The sequence below is a fragment of the Equus asinus genome, unplaced genomic scaffold, assembly GCF_041296235.1.
Source record: "Equus asinus isolate D_3611 breed Donkey unplaced genomic scaffold, EquAss-T2T_v2 contig_197, whole genome shotgun sequence".
NCBI lineage: Eukaryota > Metazoa > Chordata > Mammalia > Perissodactyla > Equidae > Equus > Equus asinus.
Window position 1 is genome coordinate 1141876 of NW_027224846.1, and position 24115 is coordinate 1165990.

The following is a 24115-nucleotide window of genomic DNA, read 5'->3' on the forward strand; positions in this document are numbered from 1 at the left end:
CCTTTCCTTTGGGCATCCGCACCTGGGCGCACACACACTCTCACACTCACACACACTCTGCCTGCCCAGGGTGGGGGTCAGGAGGGGAGTGCACACTGGGGAGGTGACAGCCGCAAAGAAGAAAGAGGTTGGAGGTGGTTCTGCCTCAGCCCAGGGGTTTCCAGTCCCCTAGGAACATGCCCAGGTCTGCAGCATGAGGAGGAGAGATGCCTGACAATGTCTGGGGTCCTGAGTCCACCACTCTGGGCACCTGGATGGAGGATGTGACACCCCCCGTCCCCGCCCCTAGTGTGGAAGGGGCTAGTGGATAGAAGGCCTGAGGTTACTCCTCCATCAATTGAGGAGCCTAGAGGAGTGACTCCAAGGACCCCACAAGCTTGTAGAAGAGTCTATCAATCTCAGTTGTCCATCCATGACCCACTGTGCTCCGAGGCCTTGGACAGGGCCTTCTAGTCCCTCGAGGCCTTTCTGGGCAGAGGGCAGCCTGAGCTGTAGGTGGGCTGGGCACCTGGCTACTGCAGAATGTGGCAAAGCACGGGACCCCTCCTCTGGAGAGAAGGACTGAGGCCATCCTTGTTGGAGCCTCGGGGTCCTCATTTGGATGTGGAGTGGAGTCAGTGCCCTGGCTGCGGTGAGGAGGCCTCGTGGGGAAAGTGCACATGCCGCGGCAAGTGCAGGGAGAGAGGGAGCAAGAGAGGCTTCGCAGGTCCCTCACATCACCCCCGGAGCCTGCACAGCCTTCTCATTTGCGCCCTGGGCCCTGGTGGAACCGCTGCCTCCAGGCCCCGAACAAAGGTGAGTCTTTTCTCTCCCACTGTCCTGCTTGTTGCTGCAATGCTGGGCCTGACCACCAGGGGTTTGGTGGCCACTCGTGCTCAGAGGAGTAACTGGAAGAGGGAAGGCACACTCAGCGGTCATTCTGGGCATTCCCCCAGCCAAAGAAACAGGTACCTTTCGTGATTGGCATTCATGGCCACGATGGGAGCTGCTCAGAGGTGGAAGGCCCTCTGAGATCATCCCCTTCTTTCACCTGCTTTGGGCCCTGCACTCACTCTGTGAAGGCGTGCTGTGAGCCTGGGGGCAGTTCTGAAAGCCCTCATACGGCCCGTGGCCTCCAGGAGCTCACCGACTGTGAGGGGAAGGGACCAAGTGAGGAAAGCAAATTCATGTGGAAAAGACACGCAGGTGCTAGAGGGCAATGAAGCAGGGTGCTGGAGGGAGGGCCTGCAGCCCTGAGTGCCAGACGCAGTCCTGCAACTGCTGTAGCCCAGTGACAATGTCGGGTCACATGAACCATGGGAGTTTGCAAAGCAACCCCGGCAGGAATGGCCAAGGGCCCTCCTTGCTCAATCTGATGTTACTAGTTGCTGTATTGGCTCTCTTCATGACGCTTGTGCTTACCCAGGGGAATCTGCCAGGAAAGGTGAATCTCACTGTAATAGACAAGAAAGACCCTCTTCTGACTAACACTCCTTCAATATCCCCAGGGCCCTGCCAAGAAAAGAGGATGAAAAGGTCAGACGTCTCAGTGTGGGAGTTATAGAAGAGGATGAAAAGGTCAGACGTCTCAGTGTGGGAGTTATAGAAGAGGATGAAAAGGTCAGACGTCTCAGTGTGGGAGTTATAGAAGAGGATGAAAAGGTCAGACGTCTCAGTGTGGGAGTTATAGAAGAGGATGAAAAGGTCAGACGTCTCAGTGTGGGAGTTATAGAAGAGGACGTGGGGACCTGTATGTGCCTGTTCCGGACGTACCTTGGCTCACCTTTGCCCCAAGGCTGGCTCTGTCCAGCACAACCTGAGTCTCGTCCCCTGCAAAGAATACTGTAGAGGTCTATAAATATTAACTGCACTTACCCAGAAAATGAGAAGAACAACTCTTTACCAAAACTGAATAAGGGAAGTAACCTTTAGAAATTGCTCGTGACTCAAATAGATTAAGGAAGCAAAATGATATCATGGGGGAAAACCCAGCTATTTCAGGGCAGAAAATAGATGTACCCCAGATGCTTATGTAATCCTTAAAATGTATATAAACGCACGCTTGACAATAAAGACTTCAGACGTGCTTTCACCAACTTGGTGTGCAGTCTCATTCCCTTCCCCTCCCTTTGCCGACGTGGTTCCTCCCTCAGGAACCTGGACTCAGCTGGAGCTGGACTCCGGCACCTGAGGTGGGTCTAAAGGCCTCTGAGTGGACATTTGTGCCATGAGCAGAAGGACAAGAGGAGCCAGCCCTGCACACATCTGGGAGCAGTGTGCCAAGGGAAGCTCCGAGGGCCAGACACTCGGAGGCACAAGGGAATCTGGCCGAGAGCAGGTGAGAAAGGAGCTAGAGTGGCTGGAGAGAGCTGGGGAGGAGAGGAGGCTGGAGGAGAGGAGGGCAGGGCCAGACTCAGGACTGGAAGGAGCTCCCAGCTGTCTATGCTGGGTGTGAGCATGACCCTAACTTAGCACTCAGAAGAACAAACAGGTTTCTCTCCCAGGATCCAGGCTCAGCTCAGCTAGGAACCTCTGCCTCCAGGTCTCCCGGGAGGCTGAGGCTGCAGGCTCAACGGAGGCTAGGGGGCGGGGGCTGTCTCGGACACCACTGTCTGCCTATTGGCAGGACGCCATTTGGATGGATTTGGGAGTCTTTTCCGTCTGGGAGCCGGGACCCTCTACTAGCTCTTTGCACGCAGGCCACCAAGCGCAGCTCAGAATATCTCATCTTGCTTCTCCTGAACAACGGATTAGAGAGACAGAGAGAAAGACTGAGAGAGACACAGACATAAAGCCAGAGAGGAGAGACAGAGAGACAAAGAAGGAGAGATGGAAATGGAAAGAGAAAGAGACAGAGAAACAGAGACCGGGAGAGACTAAGAGAGACAGAAAATGACACAGCCCCACAGAGAGAGACAGAGGCCCAGAGAGATGCAGAGAGAGACAGAGAGAGAGAGATGGAGAGAGAATGAACACAGGAGGGAGGGCAGCAGGCAGAAGTCACAGACTTGTCTTAAGAGGAGAACAGGTCTTCTCTTTGAGGCTCCTAAAATGTCTCCTCCTCTGTCACTCCATTTCTATTAGACTTCCTAAAGCCCTGCTAGTTGTTATGCTCCCCAGAAGTATCCCTCCAACTAGTCAAAGCCTGGATTTTGCCTCTTGCACATGCCTAGAGTCAGCAACTGACCCCAGAGAAAAGCAGAGCAGATTTTCAGCTCACTTCTCCGCAGTTCTCTCTTTTCTTGAATCTTAGTCCCTTTAGTCCTCATTGCTTCAGCAGCTCTCGCATACATTTAAGAGAGACTTTTTTGCATTTCATGTAGCTTTCGAGGTAACATCGATCTTCTCAAAAGCACTATTCTACTCAGAACCAGAAGATTCCAAATTAGATGATATTATTTTCTTCTAACTGTTTACATTTTTATGATATATTAGATATATAAGACATTAAAACAGTGCAGGATCCAAAGAATGAGTCTATGAAGGTGGACATTTTTAGATGTGTTTGAGAAAGGGAAGGGAAACATAAGTAACTAAAATAGTTGCAACAAAACCTAAACTATCCTCAGGGGGGAAACTCCTTAAAGGAGTTACAATTCAGGAAACTCCAGAAGACAAGGCATAACTCCCAAATATTTTGAATCTATGATGCCATTGATTGTAAGATGCAACATTATTTTATGTACCAATAGGAAGGAAAAAGCACTGCCAATTATAATTATAAAATGTTTTGATTCTAAGATACGTCTTATTTCCAACACAATAAACACAGCGATATTTGAAAAGGGATAGATCAGAGCATGCTATGGGAGATATAGAAAGGGAATCTGACTTAGTAGCATGAAGGGATGTTTTTCCCAGATCTATTCTAGTTCCTTCTACAACTTTTAAAATGCTTTGACTTGATAATCTCCTTGGATCTTTGCATCTCAAAAATTCTGTGTTACAGACATTATGCATGAAAAGAGACACTATGATTTGTCGGGGGCTTAAAGAGAGGTCTCATTGGAGGCAAGGGGAAGAATGGTAAATATTTCTCTGATTCTTCTTTCTCCCCTGGTATCCTCCAATATCAATATCACTGGTTCCCTCTTTTCTCTGATCACCTTTCTAATGTGGGTCTACCTCCCTCTAGGATGTTAGTATTTCTCTGTTCATGACGGTTGGCAGTCTGGGTAGCATGTGGACATAGGGAGTGGGTGGGGTGGAACGGCTTAGTAATGTCCAAAGCTGTTCACTAAGAATCCAAATCACAGCCCCTTTCTTCCTCATTCTGAAATTCTGTTTCTGTGTAGAGCAGACTCCCTGCCAATGCTCTCATCTTCTGCCCTGCTGGACTAGGTAGCTCCTTGCTCCTTTCCAGTTGTAGTGACGGAAGCCTTTCCTCAGAATTCTCCTATAATAAAATATGATTGAACTTGGCTGACAACCTTCATTTGTTATTCTTCATCTAGTCAAATCCCAATTATCTATTGTCTACCTATTTCAGAAGCAGTTTATGATAAGTGGTTTCGACTATAAACCACAAAGACCGCCTGGGTTTTAATCCTAGCTCTATCACTTACTAGCTATGTGATTTTTGGTAAATTATTTTATTTATTTTGACTTTTGGTAAATTATTTCATTTATTTTTGCATTCGTTTGTCCCATGTAAAACGAAGATAATGATCATAGAGTTATGAGGATTAAATGAGTTAATATATGTAATGCCACATAAGCTTTGTAATAAATAAAATAATAAAATAGTAATAATAATTGTATTACATCAATTCCTGCATTCTTGGAAAAACCCTCAATTTCATTCAGTGCTTTCTATTATAGGCACCCACTTGCTTTAGAGGGTTTCCTTTCAGGAGTCACGTTCTAGGCATTACATACTTATGAATGAGATACAAGATCATATCTGTGAAAACATACGAAAAATATAGATTGGTGACAACTGAGCATTTTATTGGATGCCACAGTCAGAACTTTTATACATTTTTCTAGGAATTTTTTATTTATTTATTTAAAGATTGGCACCTGGGCTAACAACTGTTGCCAATCTTTTTTTTTTTTTCCTGCTTTTATCTCCCCAAAGTCCCCCTGTGCATAGCTGTACATCTTAGTTGCAGGTCCTTCTAGTTGTGGGACGTGGGATGCCGCCCCAACGTGGCCTGACGAGCGGTGCCATGTCTGCACCCGGGATCCGAACCCTGGGCCACCGCGGCAGAGCGTGTGAACTTAACCACTTGGCCATGGAGCCGGCCCCTCTAGGAACGTTTTAATCAGCTTCTTCTATTCGGCAACTCAGATAAACTCCTATATCACACACACTCCTTTTGGGAATTTCCCTGGTAATTTTAGTTGGAGTTAGTCTTCCATTCTCAACAAGTAATTTCTGGAAAGAGAACAACTTGAGAATGGTTCCCGTGCTGAGAGCTAACAAAACACACATCCTTAGAAAACTAGGCTTTTTATTATTGTTTTGTATATCCTGTGGGATATGCAAGCTTGGAATGAGAGGACGGAAACATGAAGGTTCTGTATCCACCAAATCTTACATTAAATCACCTTTGAACTGAACCAGACCACCAAAAATTCTGAACTCATGGTGCCATGGGTTGAAGAGTGTTCCTCAAAGCATGGCTCTTGAAACAACCACCTCAAGTGGCACATGCAGTATAAAAGGGCTATTTCCTGTATTCTTCTTCATATCTACCGAGAGAAAGCCTCCGGGGGTGAGCCTAAGGGATCTAAAATTTTAACAAGCATTTCAGTTGATTTTTATATACACAACAAAATTCAAGAACCAATAGAATAGAGTTTGACCTGCAACCATCTGTTGCAGTCCAGAGGCCAGCTGAGGAAATTATTTGAGAGCAGCATTTGTGGGCATGCATGGACTAATGGTCACTGACTGTCTCATACACTACACGGAGAACCATTACTTTGTAGATTTGTGGAAAGTAATCTGCAATTTTTATTAATACAAAAAATTCATGTTAAAAAAATACATGTTCATATTGGCCCATCAATCCCACTTTCCAAATCTTTTCTGTAAAATGAAAAGCTAATGTTAAAAGAGAAAAGCGGGGCAGGCTCCATGGCCGAGTGGTTAAGTTCGCATGCTCCACTGCTGCGGCCTGGGGTTCGGATCCTGGGCGCGGACATGGCACCGCTCGTCAGGCCACGTTGAGGCGGCGTCCCACATCCCACAACTAGAAGGACCTGCAACTAAGATATACAACTGTGTACAGGGGCCTTTGGGGAGATAAAGCAGGAAAAAAAAAAAGGAAGATTGGCAACAGTTGTTAGCCCAGGTGCCAATCTTTAAAAAAAAAAAAGTGAAAAACAAGTTACATTGTAATTCATATAGCACAATTTCACTTTTTATAGACAATAAACAGTAAACTGAATTTTTTAAAAACCTATTCATTTATACATATTTGAATAGAAGATAATTGAAGAAATGTATAGAATGATATATACTGTGCTCTCAAGGATGTGAGTGAGGAAATGGAAAGTAGGAGCTAAACACTACGGCTTTTTAATATATATTTCTATATTGTTTCACAGGTTGTGGTAAACATGTATTTCTGTTGTAATTTTTGAAGAAAACTCAATAAAAATCATTGCTAAAAATCCACCTATATAGAAAATCACGCATATAAAAGTTTTGTTAAAAACATAATCAAGAATATACTGGACAGCATTTTAACGACATTTTAAAAAAAGAGTGACATTGAACACAATAGAGCAGAACAAGCTGGCCTTCACTCAAAGACAGGCCAAGATGTTGTTAACATTGATAGTATCTAAAATAAAAGTAGTTACAAGTTACTGAGTGCGCCCTATGCGCCAGGATATTTGAGGATATCGTTAGAAAATGCACCTCACCTTCTCTGTCCAAGTGCTAGACCAGTGGTCATAACCAACTAAGTTACTCACTTTAATGGGTCCAGAGGTGAAATTCAATGGCGATGAAGGCTCTGTCATGTAAATCGGAAAGATGCCTCCAATGATCACGTCCCCTGGTTGCTCCAACCTTGGGGTTCCCATCTTTTTGTTTGGATTCTCTAGCTCCGTGGTGTTGGTGATGGGCAGGGCACTCAGGAATAAGGCAAGCAGAGAGCAGGGAAACATTCTGGGATGCAGGTCACCTTCACATTGAGGGGTGAGAGGTGCAGAGGATCAAGAAAGAAGAGTCAGTGGTGCCTCTGACGGAGCCTGTGGTAATGACCCTGTAGGAGGCTGTTGGGCACCTGCTGACCATTAATCTACATATTCAGGACCCTCCTATCCTATTGATCTCTCTCAGGATCTTTCGGGATCAAATAGTATTTGTCTGAGAAGAGAAATTAAAATTTCACACTCTCTGGTTCCTCAGACTTAAAAGAAATCTCGATGGGTCTTGGGAAAGGAAATGAGACCTGTTTGAAAACAACTCAAGACTGCAGTGTTTAGAGCCCTGAGACTCAGTAACATGAAATTTGTTTTGCTCTTGGCTTTCTCTCTAGGGTATCATTTATCCTCACTCATTAAATGAGTCCATATAAGTGAGTTCATATAAGTGAGTCCACGTAAGTGGACTTAGAAATGGTTCCCTCATTCCTCAAACATTCCCTCCCAACTCCGATGCAACTCCTCAAGGAACCTCAGAAGGACTCACTTCTCAAGAGCCTTTCTGGGCCTAGGAAAGGACTCAGACCCCACTGCAATTGGTCTTGACCTCAAGGCCATGGGGACAAAGGTTTTGCTTCAGAGCTGCTAGTGTGCTAATTGGAATCAATTCAGCTAATTCTGGTAATTTCAGGCTTCTGTACTTACTCCCCCTTGGTTTTAGACCATGAGGAGCAGCTGGATGAAACTACTTGGAAATAAAGTGAGAAATGTCTCGCAGCAACATCAGGGTTATAGTAACAGATGGAGGCCCATGGAGGCTCCCAGGAACTCTTCAGTAATTCACTGAATTGGTTGATGTCTCACAGAATATCATCTAGAGGGCTAAGAACTGGGGTGGAAAAGTAGAGAAGTTGTGTTTAAAACAATAATCTATCCTTCCCCTCTTTGAAAGGGAACGAATTTTGCTCTGTGGGGACCAAGTGGGCAAGTTATGGGATCCTAGTGACTCCAGACACAGAGAACACCGAGCACTGGAGATTTAGAAGACATTTAATTCTCTAACTCATAATTTTCACCATCCAAAATAGGATACCATGCCTTGCTAATTTAAGAGACTTGCCCCCAATCATGGAGTGAGTTAGTGGCAAATTAAGGACTACTCCTTGGTCCAAATCCAAGGTTCTTTTCATGTTGATTCTAATTCCAAAGCAAATATACCATTCTGAGTAGCTGTCAAGTTAGGCATGGTTCATCCACTCTATCATTTCACCATGATTTATTAAATATATAATACATGGCATGCAATGAAAATAAAGCAGTAAACAAGAGAGACTGTTTCTTTGCCCTTACAGAACTAATAATATCATTGGAATGATGCTCAACAAGTAATTATAGTAAAGTATCTGCTTATCATATCATGGGAAAGACATTGAACAAGAAATGATAAGAAAATGTGATGATGTCAGGAGAACTAAAGGTGGTTGCAAGAACATGATATTAGAGGTAAGTCAGGGATAACTTGAATTAATACTGGAAGGATGAAGAGGAGTAAACCAGATGAAGGGAGGTCACAAGAATGTTCCAGGCAGAAGCTACTGTATATGCAAAGGCCCCCAATCAAGAGAGGGGGTGATGCTTGAGGAACTGAATGATCATAAATGCTGGTGCATAATGTGTAAGCAGGGATGGTAGAAACAGATGAGACTGGAGAAGAAACTGGGACTACAGAAAGGCCACAATCATTCATGAAATGTTTTTACTTAATCTGGAGGGCAATGATGTGTCTTATTTACTGTGTATTCTTAGAGTGGAGATATAAAAGTGAGACTTGGCCTTCCAGGTGAGATGGCAGATAACAAACACAATTCCCCTTTCAGTCTCAAGCACATAAAATAGTAGATAAAATATTTTAAAAATCTATCACTGAGCTAAAAATCATGGAAGTCTGTAAGGCTAGACACAAAGAGAGAAGAGGGAAATTATAATGGTGAAGAAGAACTGAAGGAGCAAAGCCCAAATCAACACTGAACATACATTGCAGGAGAGCACAGCAACATTATTGCAAGGCTTTAAGCTTAGCAAGAACAAATTACAAAATGTGTGACTGAGAAATATGCAATCTGCTGATTCTCATAAATTACTGTGTTAGATTGTTTGTGCTTTGGAATCAAAGGCCAGAAGGTAGTATCTTAACAAACATGAAGGCAAGGGGCTTAAGGACGCTGGGCCCTTGCAGGAATGGAACACCATCTGCATCACTTGCCAGATTGTTTGTTCCCAGGATACTCCCTCAGAGAATGGCCTTGCGAAACGCCGGGGTACATTGAAGGGGGCGAGATTAGAACTGCTGAGCTTTGACTTGCATAGCCCTGCTGGCAAGAGTTCCTGCTATGCTTGTACTTCTTGGCCTGCAAATAAATACGTGGCGATCAGAGGGATGTCACCTCTGTCCTAGAGACTGATGGTTGGTCCCCTGTCCTGTGAAAAATTGTAGAGTGTGTTGTGTCTATTAGATAGACTGTGTTCTGTCTATTAATTCCATCCATCCCTTCAGCTGGCTGCCTAGCTGGTCTCGGGAACACAAGTGGTCAAGTTCACGCACTCCACTTCAGTGGCCCAGGGTTTCACCAGTTCGAATCCTGGGTGCAGACATGGCACTGCTCATCAGGCCATGTTGAGGTGGCGTCCCACATGCCACAACTAGGAGGACCCACAACCAAAATACACAACTATGTGCTGGGGGGATTTGGGGAGAAAAAAAGGAGGAAAAAAAAAAAGAAGATTGGCAACAGTTGTTAGCTCAGGTGCCAAGCTTTAGGAAAAAAAAGAAAATGAAGAATAAAAATCACATGATCATCCCGATAGACACGGAGAAAGCATTTGACAAGATCCAACATACCTTTATGATAAAAACTCTCAACAAAACGGGTACAGAAGGAAAGCATCTCAACATGATAAAGGCCATTTATTACAAACCCACAGCCAACATCCATGTTCATCTTTTGAACTTTCAACCTGTAAGCCCTTCTGTATTTAAAGTGTGCCTCTTTCAGATACAGTTGAGTTAAGCTTCTTTATTCAGTCTGACAATCTTTGAATTTTATCTGGGGTGTTTCTTTTTCATTTAATGTAATTACTGACAGGGTTAAATTTAGGTCTACCATTTTGCTCTCTGCTATTTGTCTCAGCTGCTTGTTTCTCTCTTCCTCCTTTTCTGACTTCTTTTGGGTTAAAGATTTTTTTAATATGTAAATTCCTCTACTTGCTGTATCTTTTAATGGATGTTCTATAGAGATGACATCATCTATAATAATCTCCTTAGAGTTATTACTGGGCTTCATGTTAGATATAGGAACATTCTCGATTTACCCTCCCTCCCACCTATACCCCTTAAAGTTGAGTATTAATTCATGCACACAACTAAATTTTCTATAATTTCTGGAAATTCTAAGATACATACTATCCAGTTGGAGTCAAAATTTTAACTATTCGAAAGTCCCTTCCCATCACTCTGTCTTCAATCCTGATTTCTGATCTTCAGGCCCTCCTCTAAGCTTGTTTCTTACAGTTAATTTTTGCTATGACTGAGCCATGGGTAGCAGGCACAATTTATGACTCTAGTAGGTAGAAATGGTTGAGAAAGCAATAACCAGGCTTCAAGGAGCACATTTAGCAAGATTCACAGTCAAAGCAGAAGGTAGTGTCAGGCAGGTTCACACAAAGTCAGAGAAAACAAAAAAGGCCCAAGGAAAGGGATCCAAAATCAGGTCAAAAAGATGATGTTATACAATTAGCAAGAGAAAGGAAAAGCAGCAGCAAGGACACAAGGAGCTCTTATCCTTTTGGTAGCCTGTAATCCTCTTATCGTATTGAGTTGATCCTTGTGCAGAATCTGAATCAATGGTTCTTAATCTGGGCTGCATGTTGGAATTACCTGAGAAGTTCTAAAAATTCCTGATGCCCAGGCTACACCCCAATCCAATTTAATCAGAATCGCTGGGGCTGGGACTCGGGTATTTTTTTAAAGCTTCTCAGATGATTTCAATGTGCATCCAGGGTCAATAACCACCGGTTTAAATGTTTGCAAATGTGTGAGTGAACAAATGGAGGGCAGGGACAGAGAAAGGAGGCTCTTCTCGGCTCAGACTTTTTTCTCTTTTTAATTCCCTAGCGAAACTTCCTGGTAATTTTCCTCTTTGGGGTCCTGATCCTCCCCACTTTGGTTTCAGGTTGAAACTACTATCTAGAGAGTCACCAGCCTCAAGTAACATTCAGTCTGCTCCCCTGATTGGTTTTCTACTGATACAGATGCCTAGCTCTTTCCTCTGTTCTCTGACTAGACTTTCTCCTGTGCTTCCCTGGAAATTCTCTTCTCCACTGCTTCAGGTATTCTGGTTTCGTAACCGAGACACCCACATGTACCTCTCGTCCTCTTCCATACCTAATAGCATTTCAAGAAAGAGGGCTATTTTCTGTGTGACACAGCATCACAAGTTTTTGCAATATACCCTGTCATAGTTAGAACAGGTCTATCTAATCAGGAGAAAATACATAATTATTTCGTGAATCTACTGCATTCAGTTCATCATGAATTTCTTTATGTTGATGAAAGGCTGAATGCACACTGAAGGTTTTCTCAATTTTCTTACATTTGTAGGGTTATTCTCCTGTATGAGTTTTCTGATGTTGAATAAGAGATGAACTCTGGCTGAAGGCTTTGTCACAATCATTACATTTATATCGTTTCTCTCCAGTATGAGTTCTCAGATGCTTTGTAAGGGATGAGCTCTGACTGAAGGCCTTCTCACATTCTTTACATTTGTAAGGTTTCTCTCCAGTATGAATTCTCTGATGTCTTACAAGAGCTGAGCGGTCACTGAAGGCTTTCCCACATTCGTTACATTTGTAAGGTTTCTCCCCAGTATGGGTGCCTTGATGTTGAATAAGGGCTGAACAGTAACTGAAAGCTTTCCCACATTCACTACATTCATATGGCTTTTCCCCTGTATGAGTTCTCTGATGTTGAGCAAGCCCTGACCTGTCACTAAAGGCTCTCCCACACTCTTTACATCCATAGGGTTTCTCTCCAGTATGAACCCTTTGATGTTTAAGAAGGGATGAGGTGTCATTGAAAGCTTTCCCACATTCTTTGCATTTATAGGGTTTCTCTCCAGTGTGTATTCTGTGGTGTTGAATAAGGTAAGTGCTTTGGTTGAAGGCCTTCCCACATTCATTGCATTCATAGGGTTTTTCTCCAGCATGAATAATATGATGCTGAATAAGGGCTGAGCGATGACTGAAAGCTTTCCCACATTTGTTACACCCATAAGGTTCTCTCCAGTGTGAATTCTCTGATGCTGAATAAGTGATAAGCTCCAATTGAAGGCCTTCCCACATTCATTACATACATAGGGCTTCTCTCCAGTATGAATTCTCTGATGTAGGATAAAGGCTGAGTAGGAACCGAAGGACTTCCCACACTCATTGCACTTCCAAGGCTTTTTTACCGAGTAAACCTTCTGATGTTTAATTGGGCTTGACTTTTCCCCCATATCACTACAATCTTCCATAGGGGTTTTCTTGTGTTTAATTATGACTTGCCTTAAATCTTTCTTCTGATTTCTTTTCTGCCTTTCCAATGTGCCTTCACATTCCCAGGCTTCTATCAATCTGGGATCCCAGGAATCATCCTTTTTAAGTCTTTCTATTACCAGCTCCCTTTCAGATGATACTTCATAAACTTCCTGCTTTGAAAGGGACACTTTAGTTTCAGGTATAGATTCAGAATCTGAAATAAATAAAAAGGACAAATGTTTGTGCTCTCTGTGCTGAGAGAAGGAAAACTGCTGAGGTGGCAAGAGAATACAGAAAATAAAAGTGATGTCTATTAAAAATGCTTATTTGAACGTTTTCAGAAAGAGCCTTGTGGCAATGGCAGATGAATAAGTCTCAGGGAATAACAGAGATGGGAGAATCACTAAGATAAGGCACAACAAAAGGTCAGACAATCAAGATGCTCTACCTAAGAGAATGGAAAACTGAACAGACTACCCAGGGACGAGGATAACCAGAAGGGAGGAGAATAAATGTTAACATAAAATGAGGAAGGAGGGGAAAGATGAAAACATAGGTTGAGATTGGGCAGTTTTGAAAAAGTATTAGAAAAAAATCACTTATAATAATACCAGCTGGAGACAACCAGTTTTGACTTTTTAAATCATTCCCCTTAACCCTTTTTTAAAGGCACAGATTTTTAAAATATGTTTAGCATATGCTTTAAATATGATTTTGTGTATCCACTAACCACGGCCACCTTTCTTCCTTCTTCCCTTCCTCCCTCTCTCCTTGCCTTCCTTCTCTCTCCTTCCTTTCTTCCTTCCTTTTTTGTTATAGCAAAATTTCTCAAACAGGTTTTGTATATCTGCTCATCACCTACTTGCTCCTGAAGCCACTGCAGCCTGGCTTCTCTCCCCACCACTTGACTGAAACTGCTCTCACTGACATCACTAGCCATTTGTATGTCACCTAAATCCAGCAGATCTTTTTCATTTCTTGCTTAGCTTGGCCTCTCAACAGCACCTGACAGTCTCAACCATGCCTTCCTCCTAACAACATTCTCCCTTTTGCTCCCCAACTTTATTCAGATATATTTGGCATATATTCTCCCCCTCAACTCTGCGATTCTAAGCTCTCCATGTTTTTCTCCTGATCTCTATCTCTTTGGAATTTTTTCTGTTTCTTCTTCTTAAATGTTGATGGTTCTCAGTGTTCAGTCTTAGGCTCCTCTCTTTTGCCCCCACTCTACCCTACCCACATTATCTCCTTGAAAGACATCCAGTCCATGGCCTTAAGTGCCTTTTTTATTGAAACATATTTGACATATGACACTGTGTAAATTTAGGGTCTGCAACACGTTGATTTGATACATTTATATATTATAATATGATTGCCATTGTAGCAATAGTTGGCACCTCTATCATGTCACATAATTATCACTTTTTTATGATGCAATAACTAAGACCCAGTCTCTTAGCAAGTTTGATGATTATGATAGACTATTCTTGTCTATATTCACTACACTGTGCATTAGATCTCCAGGACTTATTTGTCTACTAGTTACAACTGCTTTCTATATATCAATGACCTTAAATCAATATCTCCAGCTTAGTTCTCTCTCCCCCAGACCCATATATTCAACTATCTACTTCACGTATTCATTTGGAAATCTCGAATTCATTATATCCATACCTAACTCATCTTCTTCCTCAAGCTGTACATTCCCCAGGTTTTGCCACCTAAGAAAATATCGCCATTATCATTCATGTTAATAAAAAGACATTAATATAAGAATATAAACTCTACCATCAAAAGGTAAGTTTTCTGAGGGTAGGAATCACACCTCTTTTGTTCACTGATATTTCTCAGGGCCCATCATAGCGCTGGTGAAGAGCAAGCACATGTTAAATCTATATTGTATGAACTGAGTTGAACACAAATAATACAAGCAGTGAGGCAACCTTGGATGATGATAAACCTTTCTTAAGATCCTTTCATCCCATTATAGAAACATAACCCATGTTTGAGTAAAACATATTTTTTTTTAAAGATTTTATTTTTTTCCCTTTTTCTCCCCAACGCCCCCCCGGTACATAGTTGTATATTCTTAGTTGTGGGTCCTAGTTGTGGCATGTGGGATGCCGCCTCAGCGTGTGGTTTGATGAGCAGTGCCATGTCCGTGCCCAGGATTCGAACTGACGAAACACTGGGCCGCCTGCAGCAGAGCGCGCGAACTTAACCACTCGGCCACGGGGCCAGTCCCGAATAAAACATATTTTTAATGTTGTCATGATTTTCAGAAGTTGAGAATATCATTGTACATAAAATTTAATCTATGCTGTGAACTATAATATTAGACAAACACTTATATAGTGTTTATTATGTGTAAGCTACTATTCTGAAAGGTTAAATACATGTACATATCTAATCCTCACAAAAGCCTAAACACGTTTTCCAGCCGAAAGTCACAAACTTGAGAATCACATTGAATTCTACCTTACCAATCACAGCAAATAAACCAAGATCTATGGATTATACCTCCCAAATCTCTCTCAAATCCATTCTGTACTTTCCCTCCCCACTATTACCACCCCGGTTCAGCCACCATCATCTCTCATCTAAACTAATGCAGCAGCCTCACAATGGGTCTGCTTGCATCCTCTCTCCATGCACCCCTTCCCAGCCCCATCCAAATTCGATTGTATAAAACCATAGAGTAACAGAACCAGATTCAATGATTACCCAGAAATTAGAACTATAAGGGAATTGAAAATAACTATGAGTAATATGTAAAAGGCTCCAGTGGAAATGGTGGACAATGTGCATTAACAGTTGGGGAATTTCAGCAGATAGATGGAAACTATAAGAGGAAGTCAAATGGAAATGCTAGAAATGAGAAAATATGATCAGAGAGAAGAAGAGTGTCTTCAGTGGGTGCTTCAGGAGAGTCAACATAGCTAAGAAAAGAATGTGTAAACTCACAAATAAGTCAACAGAAATTACCCAAACTAAAACACAATGAGGAAAAAAGAGTGAAAAATAAACCAACAAGCCAGAAGAGAGCATCTAAGAGCTGTGGGACAATTTAAAATGCTTGAACATACATGTAATTGGAATCCTAGAAGGAGAAAAGACAAAGAGAATGGACAGAGACAATATTTGATGAGTTAATAGCTGATAATTTTCCAAAACTAAGAAAGACGTTAAACTAAAGACCCAAGGAAGCTCAGATAACCCCAAGTAGGATGAAATACACAGACACACACATCCCTAGATAAATCATATTCAAACTATTAAAAAACAAAGATAAAGGGAAAATCTTAAAGGCAGCCATAGAAAAAAGACACATTACATACAGAAAACAAAGATAAAAATTACAGAAACTTTTGGTCAGAAACTATTATAAACGTGAAGACAATAAAGTGACACATTTAAGGTGCTGAAAGAAAAAAAAACTGTCACCATATTCCACATTCAGTGAAAACATCTTTGAAACATGAAGGTGAAATACAGACTTTTTCAGACAAATAAAAGCTGAGAGAATTCAATACCAGTAGCCCTGAACTATAAGAAATGTTAAAGAAGGTTCTTCAGGCAGAAGTACCTGATACTAGTGAGAAACTGAGATCTACATCAGGGTTCAGCAAATTATGGCCCACAGGCCAAATCTGCCCACTCCCTTTGTTTACTACTGTTTACGGCTGCCTCCATGCCACAATGGCAGAGTTAAGCAGTTGCAACATAGAGTGTATGGCCCACAAAACAGAAAATATTCACTATCTGGTCCTTTATAGAGAAAGTTTGCCCACGCCTGCTCTATATAAAAAAAATGAAGAGTCCTAGAAATGGAATATAAAATTCATCTTTTCTTATTTTAAAATGCTCCAAGAGATAATTGACTGTGTTAATCAAAAATAGTAGCATATATTGTAGATTTATAGCATATATAAAGGCAAAATGCATGACAACAATCACACAAAAGATGGGACGGAAGAACTAGCAGCTTATAGAAGGAAGGTTCCTATACTATATATGAAGTGTTATAACATTCTGTAAAGGGATACTATGATTAATGACAGAAGCATATTGGGAACTCTAGGACGACCCTTAAAGAAAATCTTTAAAAATAAGGTTTAATCACATGGATAAAGAGAACAGATTGGTGGTTACCAGAGGGGAAGGGGGTGGGCATAAGGGGTGAAGGGGCACATATATATGGTGACTGACAAATAGTAACGTACCCCTGAAATCTCACAATGTTATAAACTATTATGACATCAATAAAATAAAAAAGTTTTAATGATAAGCTAATAGTGCAGATAAAACACAAAAATAAGAAATAATCAAAAAAAACAGGCAGAAAAAGAAAACAATGAACACTAAAAAGAACAAATAGAAAACAACTACAGGGCTGGCTCCGTGGCTGAGTGGTTAAGTTTGCGCGCTCTGCTGCGGCAGCCCAGGGTTTGGATTCTGGGCGCGGACATGGCACCGCTCGTCAGGCCACGTTGAGGCGGCGTCCCACATCCCACAACTAGAAGGACCTGCAACCAAGATATACAACTATGTACCAGGGGGGTTTGGGAAGATAAAGCAGGGGGAAAAAAAGCAGAAGATTGGCAACAGTTGTTAGCCCAGGTGCCGATCTTTAAAAAAAAAAAGAAAAAAGAAAAAAATTACATGTATGAAAGACTTAAATCCAACCATACCAATAATTACTTTAAATGTAAATGGTCTAAACACACCAACTGAAAATCACAGATTGTCAGAATGGATTTAACAACCAGACCCAATTCCATGCTGTCCACAAGAAACTCACTTAAGTTAAGCAAAAAGAATGGGAAAATATACTATGCAAACACGAATGAGAAGGAGGCTAGAGTGGCTATATTAATATCAGACAAAATCAACTTCCAAACAAGGAATATTACCAAGGTTACAGAAGGACATTATATGAAAAAGAGGTCAATTCACCAAGAAGACATAACAATTCTTAATGTGTATGCACCTAACAAAAGTGTTTCGGTATACATTAAGCAAAAACTAACAGAACTAAAAGGAGAAATAGACAAATCCACAATTATAATTGGAGAATTCAACACTCCTCTGTCAGTAATCGATAGAAGCCAATGGGAAATCAGTAAGGACAGAGAAGACCTGAACAACACTGTCAATCAACCTGACAATAATTGACATTGATTTTCAAGTGCATGTGGAACAATTATCAAGATTAGATTATAGATAATACAACAAACTTCAAAAACTTTTAAGAACTGAAATCATACAAAGTATCTCTGACCACAGCAGAATCAAACTATAAAATCAAAACTAGAAATTTATTGAAAATCACCTAAAATTTGGAGACTTGTAAATAACCCATGGGTCAAAGAGGAAATCACAAGTGAAAACAGAAATTATTTTGAACTGAATGGAAATGAAAATACCACAAATCAAAATTGTGGAACATGGGGCCAGCCTGGTGGTGTGGCGGCTAAGTTCGTGAGCTCCACTTTAGTGGCCCAGGGTTTACAGGTTCGAATCCCAGGTGTGGACCAAGGCACCACTTATCAAGCCACGCTGTGACAGCATCCCACATACAAAATAGAGGAAGATGGGCACATATGTTAGCTCAGAGCCAGTCTTCCTCAGCAAAAGAGGAAGATTGGCAACAGATGCTAGCTCAGGGCCAATCTTCCTCACAAAATCATTAAAAAATAAAAAAAAACATTGTGGAACATAGCTAAAGCAGTTAGAAGGAAATTTATAGCATTAAATGTTCCTATTAGAAGAGAATAAAGATGTGATATGAAGATCTTATATTAATGATCAAGATAGAATAAGAAACATACTACATTAGACAGTCATGTGTCACTTAATTATGGATCATTCTGAGAAATGCATCGTTAGGCAATCTCGTCATTGTTCAAACATCACAGAGTATACTTACACAAACCTAGATGGTATAGACTACTACACACCCAGGTTATATGGTACTAATCTTATGGGACCACCATCATGTTTGTGGTCTGTCATTGACCGAAACGTCATTACGCAGCATGTGACTGTATTATATTATATTAAGATCTTATACAATGATCAAGCTTCCACCTTAAAAAACTAATAAAAGAGAGCAAATTAAACACAAAATTCGCAAAGGGGAGAAAATAATAGATAAGAGTAGCAATGAATAAAATTGAAAACAGACAATAGAGAAAACCGATGAAACCAAAAGCTGGTTCTCTGAAGAGATCAATAATATTGTTAAACCTCTAGGAAGACCAACAAAGGAAAAAAAAGAGAGAAGATACAAATTACCAAATCAGGAATGAAAGATGAGAAACCATTCCCAGAGCTCACTCACAAAGAAATAGATAATCTGAACAGTCCTGTATCTAGCAAAGGACTTAGATTCAAGGTTAAAAACCTTCCAAGAAAGCAAACTTGAGATCCAGATGGCTTTACTGGATCGAGCTTTTGGTGTCATATATAATAAAATTTTGCCTTACAAAAGGTTACAAAGACTGTCCGTAATGTTATCTTCTAGAAGCTGTATAGTTTTAGATTTTATACTTAGGTCTGTGACCCACTTTGAGTTACTTACTATATATGGTGGGAGGTATAGATTGAGATTCTTTTTTTTTTTTTAATACAGGTGTCCACCTGTTCCAGCACCATTTGTTGAAAAGATTCTCTTTTTAACACTGAATTGCTTTTGCACCTTTGTCAGAAATTAATTGACCATATAAGTGTGGGTCTACTTCTGGACTATCTGACCTGTTCCATTGGTTTACACCTATCTTTTCACCCATACCACACTGTTTGAATTACTGTAGCTTCTAAGTCTTAAAAGCAATATAACGAAGCTGTCCTTTTTCAGTTCCACATATGGTGAACTTTTGCTTGCCAAAAGAGAAAAGAAGCCCAATTCTGAGCTCCAAGTTATCAGGGGCTCTCCAGATCCTAAGCAAAACTATGGCATTTTAGATGCCATTAGTTGTTAAGGAAGCTGACGTCTCAGTAAGCACTCTGCATTACAAAATGACTTCCTTACCCCAAAATACCAGGCTTCCACAATTCTCCACCTTCAGATCCAGGCCCATGTTCCTCTGGGCAGAATTCAGCTGGTCCACCTCCACATGGGCAAAATCCATTTCCTCATCCTTTACTGTCACCAGTTCCTGGAAGTACAAGCACATTCTTCGTAATCCTTGAGGGAAGAGAACAATCTAGAAGAGGAAGTGTCTTTTAATCTGAAGGTTAAATCTTTATTTTAACCATTTTAATGGAATATTCTAAAATTTCCAAGTAGTAATCTGTGTTAGGGAAAATAATAATAATAGCTAACATTTATAATTTATTTTCTATGTGCTAAGTCCTTTGAATGAACTATCTCTTGTAATAATAACTATATGAGGTAAGTGCTATTATTAACATTATTTACAGCTGTAAGGATCAGATCTGAGATTTGGACCCAGGCAGTCTCACTCGAAAGCTATACTTTTAACTATATTCTTCTATATTATATAGAAGATAAATAAATATATATATATATACATATATATTCTTTTATATTATATAACTATATTCTTCTGCCTCTTACATATTTTGTTAAATAAATGTAATATAACCACTGAATGATAACCAAACGTTAATTACTGATTATATTGTAGATGGGATAAGGCTCAGATAAGTAATTTATACTGATTCCTGGGCTAGTCCAAGATTTTACAGAAATTCAGCTTGATATCCTGAATGTATGTAGACATTCACGCTGTTCTCATGCTCTTCTAATAGAGGCGCCTTCTTTCTCTGTACTTAGGGCCATGACTTTTACATTTATTTAGTTATCCTTTAGCAATTAAAGTTGTTCTGAATGAGTGAATTTACTGATTTTACATTGAAAAGGATCAAATGTTTTAAGATAAGATTCATACTTTATGTTATATTGACAGTCACATGAGTGTCCTTTGTTCACTGTAATTAATTGGAGAATACTTTGTGGGAAAGGATGTCTGTAAAAGAATAGAGTCATTAGAGGCATAGGATTTAGCATCAGACATACCTGGGTTCTGATCAGGGCTCAACCATTTATGATTCTGAGCATGTTACTGTAGCCTCAGTTTCTTCATCTGTGAAACAGGTTATAAATAATCACAGGATTATTTAATTTAAAATAAAGCAATGTTTGAAAAGTGGCTCTAAACGCTGGAGTTCTCCAGAGTTCAGTCCTTAGACATCTTCTTGTCTCCATCCATCTTACACACCTATCAACAATCTCTTATTTCTCCTGTCTTTAGGGGAAAAACAAAACCTCTTTGGTCTTACTACTCCTTCCAGCTATCACCCTACTTCTCTCCTTTCCCGGAGAATAAAACTCTCCAAAATAGTTATCTGTAGTCCCCGGCTCCAATTTCTCTCCTCTTACTTTTTTATGAACCCATTCCAACAAGGCTTCACTCCTACCGCTCCATGGAATGGCCCTTGGCGGTCACCAATGATCTTCCTATTTTAAAATCCAATGGCCAATTCTCAGGCCCCATCTTACTTGACTTAGCAGGAGCATTTAACCCAGGCGATCACTCCCCTCTCCTTGAAACACTTTCTTCAATTGGTTACCAGGATGCCACACTTTTGGCTTCCTCCTACCCCACTGGCCACCTCATCTCAGTCTCCTTTGCTAGTTTCTCTTCATCTCCCTGAACTCTAAGTGTTGGAGAGCCATACGACTCAGTAATAAGAACTCATTTCTTTTCTAGCTACACTTATTCCCTTACTGATCACTGTTTCATGGTTTAAAATACCATCCACACAGATTATTCCCAAATTTAAAGCTCTGGCCTGAGCTGTTCCCAGAGCTTCAAGTCTTCAAGGAAAAATTACTTTGGCTCAGTTCTCTAGAGGGGATTTCCATGGACCTCAGAAGCAAGATGAAGAAAGGAATGAGGACACACTGTGAACAACAAGCTAAGATTTCAGAGGAGGGAAATTAAACCCAAACTCACCTGGAACTCCACAGGAAGGAGCTCAACAGTAGATTCCATTTCTTCTGTGCTCTGCTTTTGGGGCAGAGAAGCATCAGCAGGAGTCATGGCTGGAAGGAGCAGGAAAAAAGCCATGAAGGAGGTAAACTCTATCTTCTCACTCCCAAATTCACTAGGACGAAAGTTATCGCAAGCCAGCTGAATTATATATATAAGGCCTACTCTACTTAACTCAAAAAGTTCAGATGAAGCTAGGGTAAGACAATTAAGTGAAAGTGCTTTCACCAAAAAGTTAAACCCACAGAGCCACAAATACATCAACCTTTTGGAACAGTCCAATGGGGGTGGAAGAGTGTGACCTGCCATTTATCACAAAAGCAAGCACTATGGAACGTTCTCCCTTCCACAGCTTCAGAGGGAATGTGGATGAGCACAGAAGTGCTGAAAGAGGAAGATGGGGCCGGAGAATGTGCCACAAGGAGACCACTTAGTGATTTTCAAACACGGTAGTTTACTGAGAACTTCTCTACTTCAGGGCTTTCTCCTGACATGTGTCTGTTCCCTGTTCATTCCCATCAAGGGTATTTCCTCCACTTTCAACTCCATGCTGATTTCTGTAATTCCCACCTTCTTCCTCAACTTCAATGGTCAGATAATCCATGATCAGCTTCTCTTCTTTGTCCTGTTATTGCTATGACTCCCTCCTTATTCACTGTTTCAAATGAGAGAAACACGGACTTTTCAGCAATACATAATCTGCATCTTCGTGTAAATCATTCAACTCTACTCTGAGGCTCTGGGAGGAGATTTTGAGGTTAGGCTTCCCCTCCTCTGGAACTGATTCCTGCTCCTTGAGGCATCCTCCTCTCTCTCTATTCCTAGGAGGCTTATTCCTATTCATTTAAGCACTAGGGCCTCAGAAGTAATCCTAATTTACTTGGAATCTTTATTATTTAGGCTAAATTAATCTCCACAGCTGGAAGACCATCCTCTGGATCACCAAGATCAGTCACTACATGCCACACCAGGGCAAAAGGAGGAAAGAATCAGGGCAGTGAAGTATGAGCCTCAGGCACACACTCGGTTCCAGACAGTGCAGAAACTCCCATGAGAAACACCCTAAACACACAAGTGGCCATAGGCGGCCTGTGATCATGGTGGCAGTAACTAGAAGCGGGGGTCCCTCACTTGGTTCATCCCTGCTATTCACAAACACAAGGCAGTTGATAGACGGGGCTCTCAGACAGCCGATTCCTCACTCGCTCTTTAAGACTGAGAATATACAGGCCAGGATTCCCTTGCACGTTCGAAGCCGAACCCCTTGAACTGGCCCCCAAGCACAGGCAGGCTAAAACCTCTGTTAGGGCAAAGCACAGAAGGGGAATGAGTAAGACATGGACTCCGTTTTTTCCTTTCTACCCCAAAAGTTCAACACCTTAACGCTCTCCGTGTAGTGACAAGATGTATGCCCAAAACCAGGGGGAGGGGCCCAAGCTCGCCGCACGTGGGACCGTGAGCCCTCAGCCCCCGGACTCCCACTCCCAGAATCCCCAGCTGCGCCACGCCCCCTTCACGCTGCCGGACTCCACTTCCCAGAGGGCTTAGCGGCAACCCCGGTTCCGGGACGCCGTCCGCTCAGAAAGCCTCAAAGCTGGCTGGAGACCCCGCCGGGGTAGCGCGCGCAGAGCCCGGGGGTGGGGCCGGGGCTCAGGTAGGGCCCAGCCCGTCCTCCGCCGAGGCCGGAAGCTGAGGGCCCGCCCCGGGCTGCGGCGGGGGGCGTTAGAGCGGTGCAGGGACGGGCGGGTCGCGGAGACCCGCGCTCAGGCCCGCTTTCTCTTACCCGCGACGCGCTGCGGACCTGGCTCCGGCCACAGGGCTGGATCCCGCCGGGCTGCGCTCTGGGACGGGCGGGAGGGACAGAGCCGCCTCGCGGACCCACGGAGCCGCGGGGAGACAAAAGGCTCAGGCTCCGTCTGGAGTCGCATCTGCGCACTTGGAGGCGACCGCCCCCGGTCGGGGGTCCCGCTCGAAGGACTGCAGTTCCCAGAGGGCTCGGGGACTCGGTGCCTGTCCTCGGGGGCAGAACGGCGGGTCTCTCCTGTCAGCCTTAAAATGGAGATAATTCCCCACCTGATTGATAGGGCTCCAAAAGCTCCAAATGATTTTAGTGTCTGATGATTATTTGGGGGTGGGGGGATGAGGACCTGATACACAAAGTCTTTTCCCTGGTGTCTCTCATTCTTTCTTAGAATAAAGCCCCAAATCTGTAAACTGAGTTGCTACTGCTGATTTTGTTGAAAGCATTCTGGCTGATAAATAAAGAGCACGGGCAGGGCTGATTGAAGAGACGTAGAAGAAGAAACATGATTAAGAATGAGTTCACGAGGAAGAGTAAGATGTGAAAAAGAAGTAGGGAGGTTGGCTCTGAAGTGGAGAATTGTGCGGACCTGGAGTTTAGGTCCAGGAAGGGCCCCTCGTCCTGAGCCAAACATAAA

At 42.2% G+C, this 24115-nt stretch overlaps 1 protein-coding gene and 1 long non-coding RNA gene across 2 annotated transcripts in view; one reads left to right on the forward strand and one right to left on the reverse strand.

The window, feature by feature from the left end:
- Positions 1 to 2187: 2187 nt before the first annotated feature.
- The window catches only part of LOC123276664 (uncharacterized), a 28128-nt gene continuing 6200 nt past the window's right edge, over positions 2188 to 24115 (forward strand). Inside the window, exon 1 of the long non-coding RNA XR_006513157.2 lies at positions 2188 to 2317. This is a non-coding gene — a long non-coding RNA (uncharacterized lncRNA). The remainder of the gene's footprint in view (positions 2318 to 24115) is intronic.
- On the reverse strand, positions 7132 to 23903 carry LOC106826704 (zinc finger protein 892-like). Its single transcript, XM_070503537.1, is given in 5 exon segments — positions 7132 to 12416; positions 12419 to 12871; positions 19691 to 19817; positions 21642 to 21730; positions 23461 to 23903. Coding segments are annotated over 5 exon segments (1488 nt in total). The 5' UTR covers positions 23606 to 23903; the 3' UTR covers positions 7132 to 11742.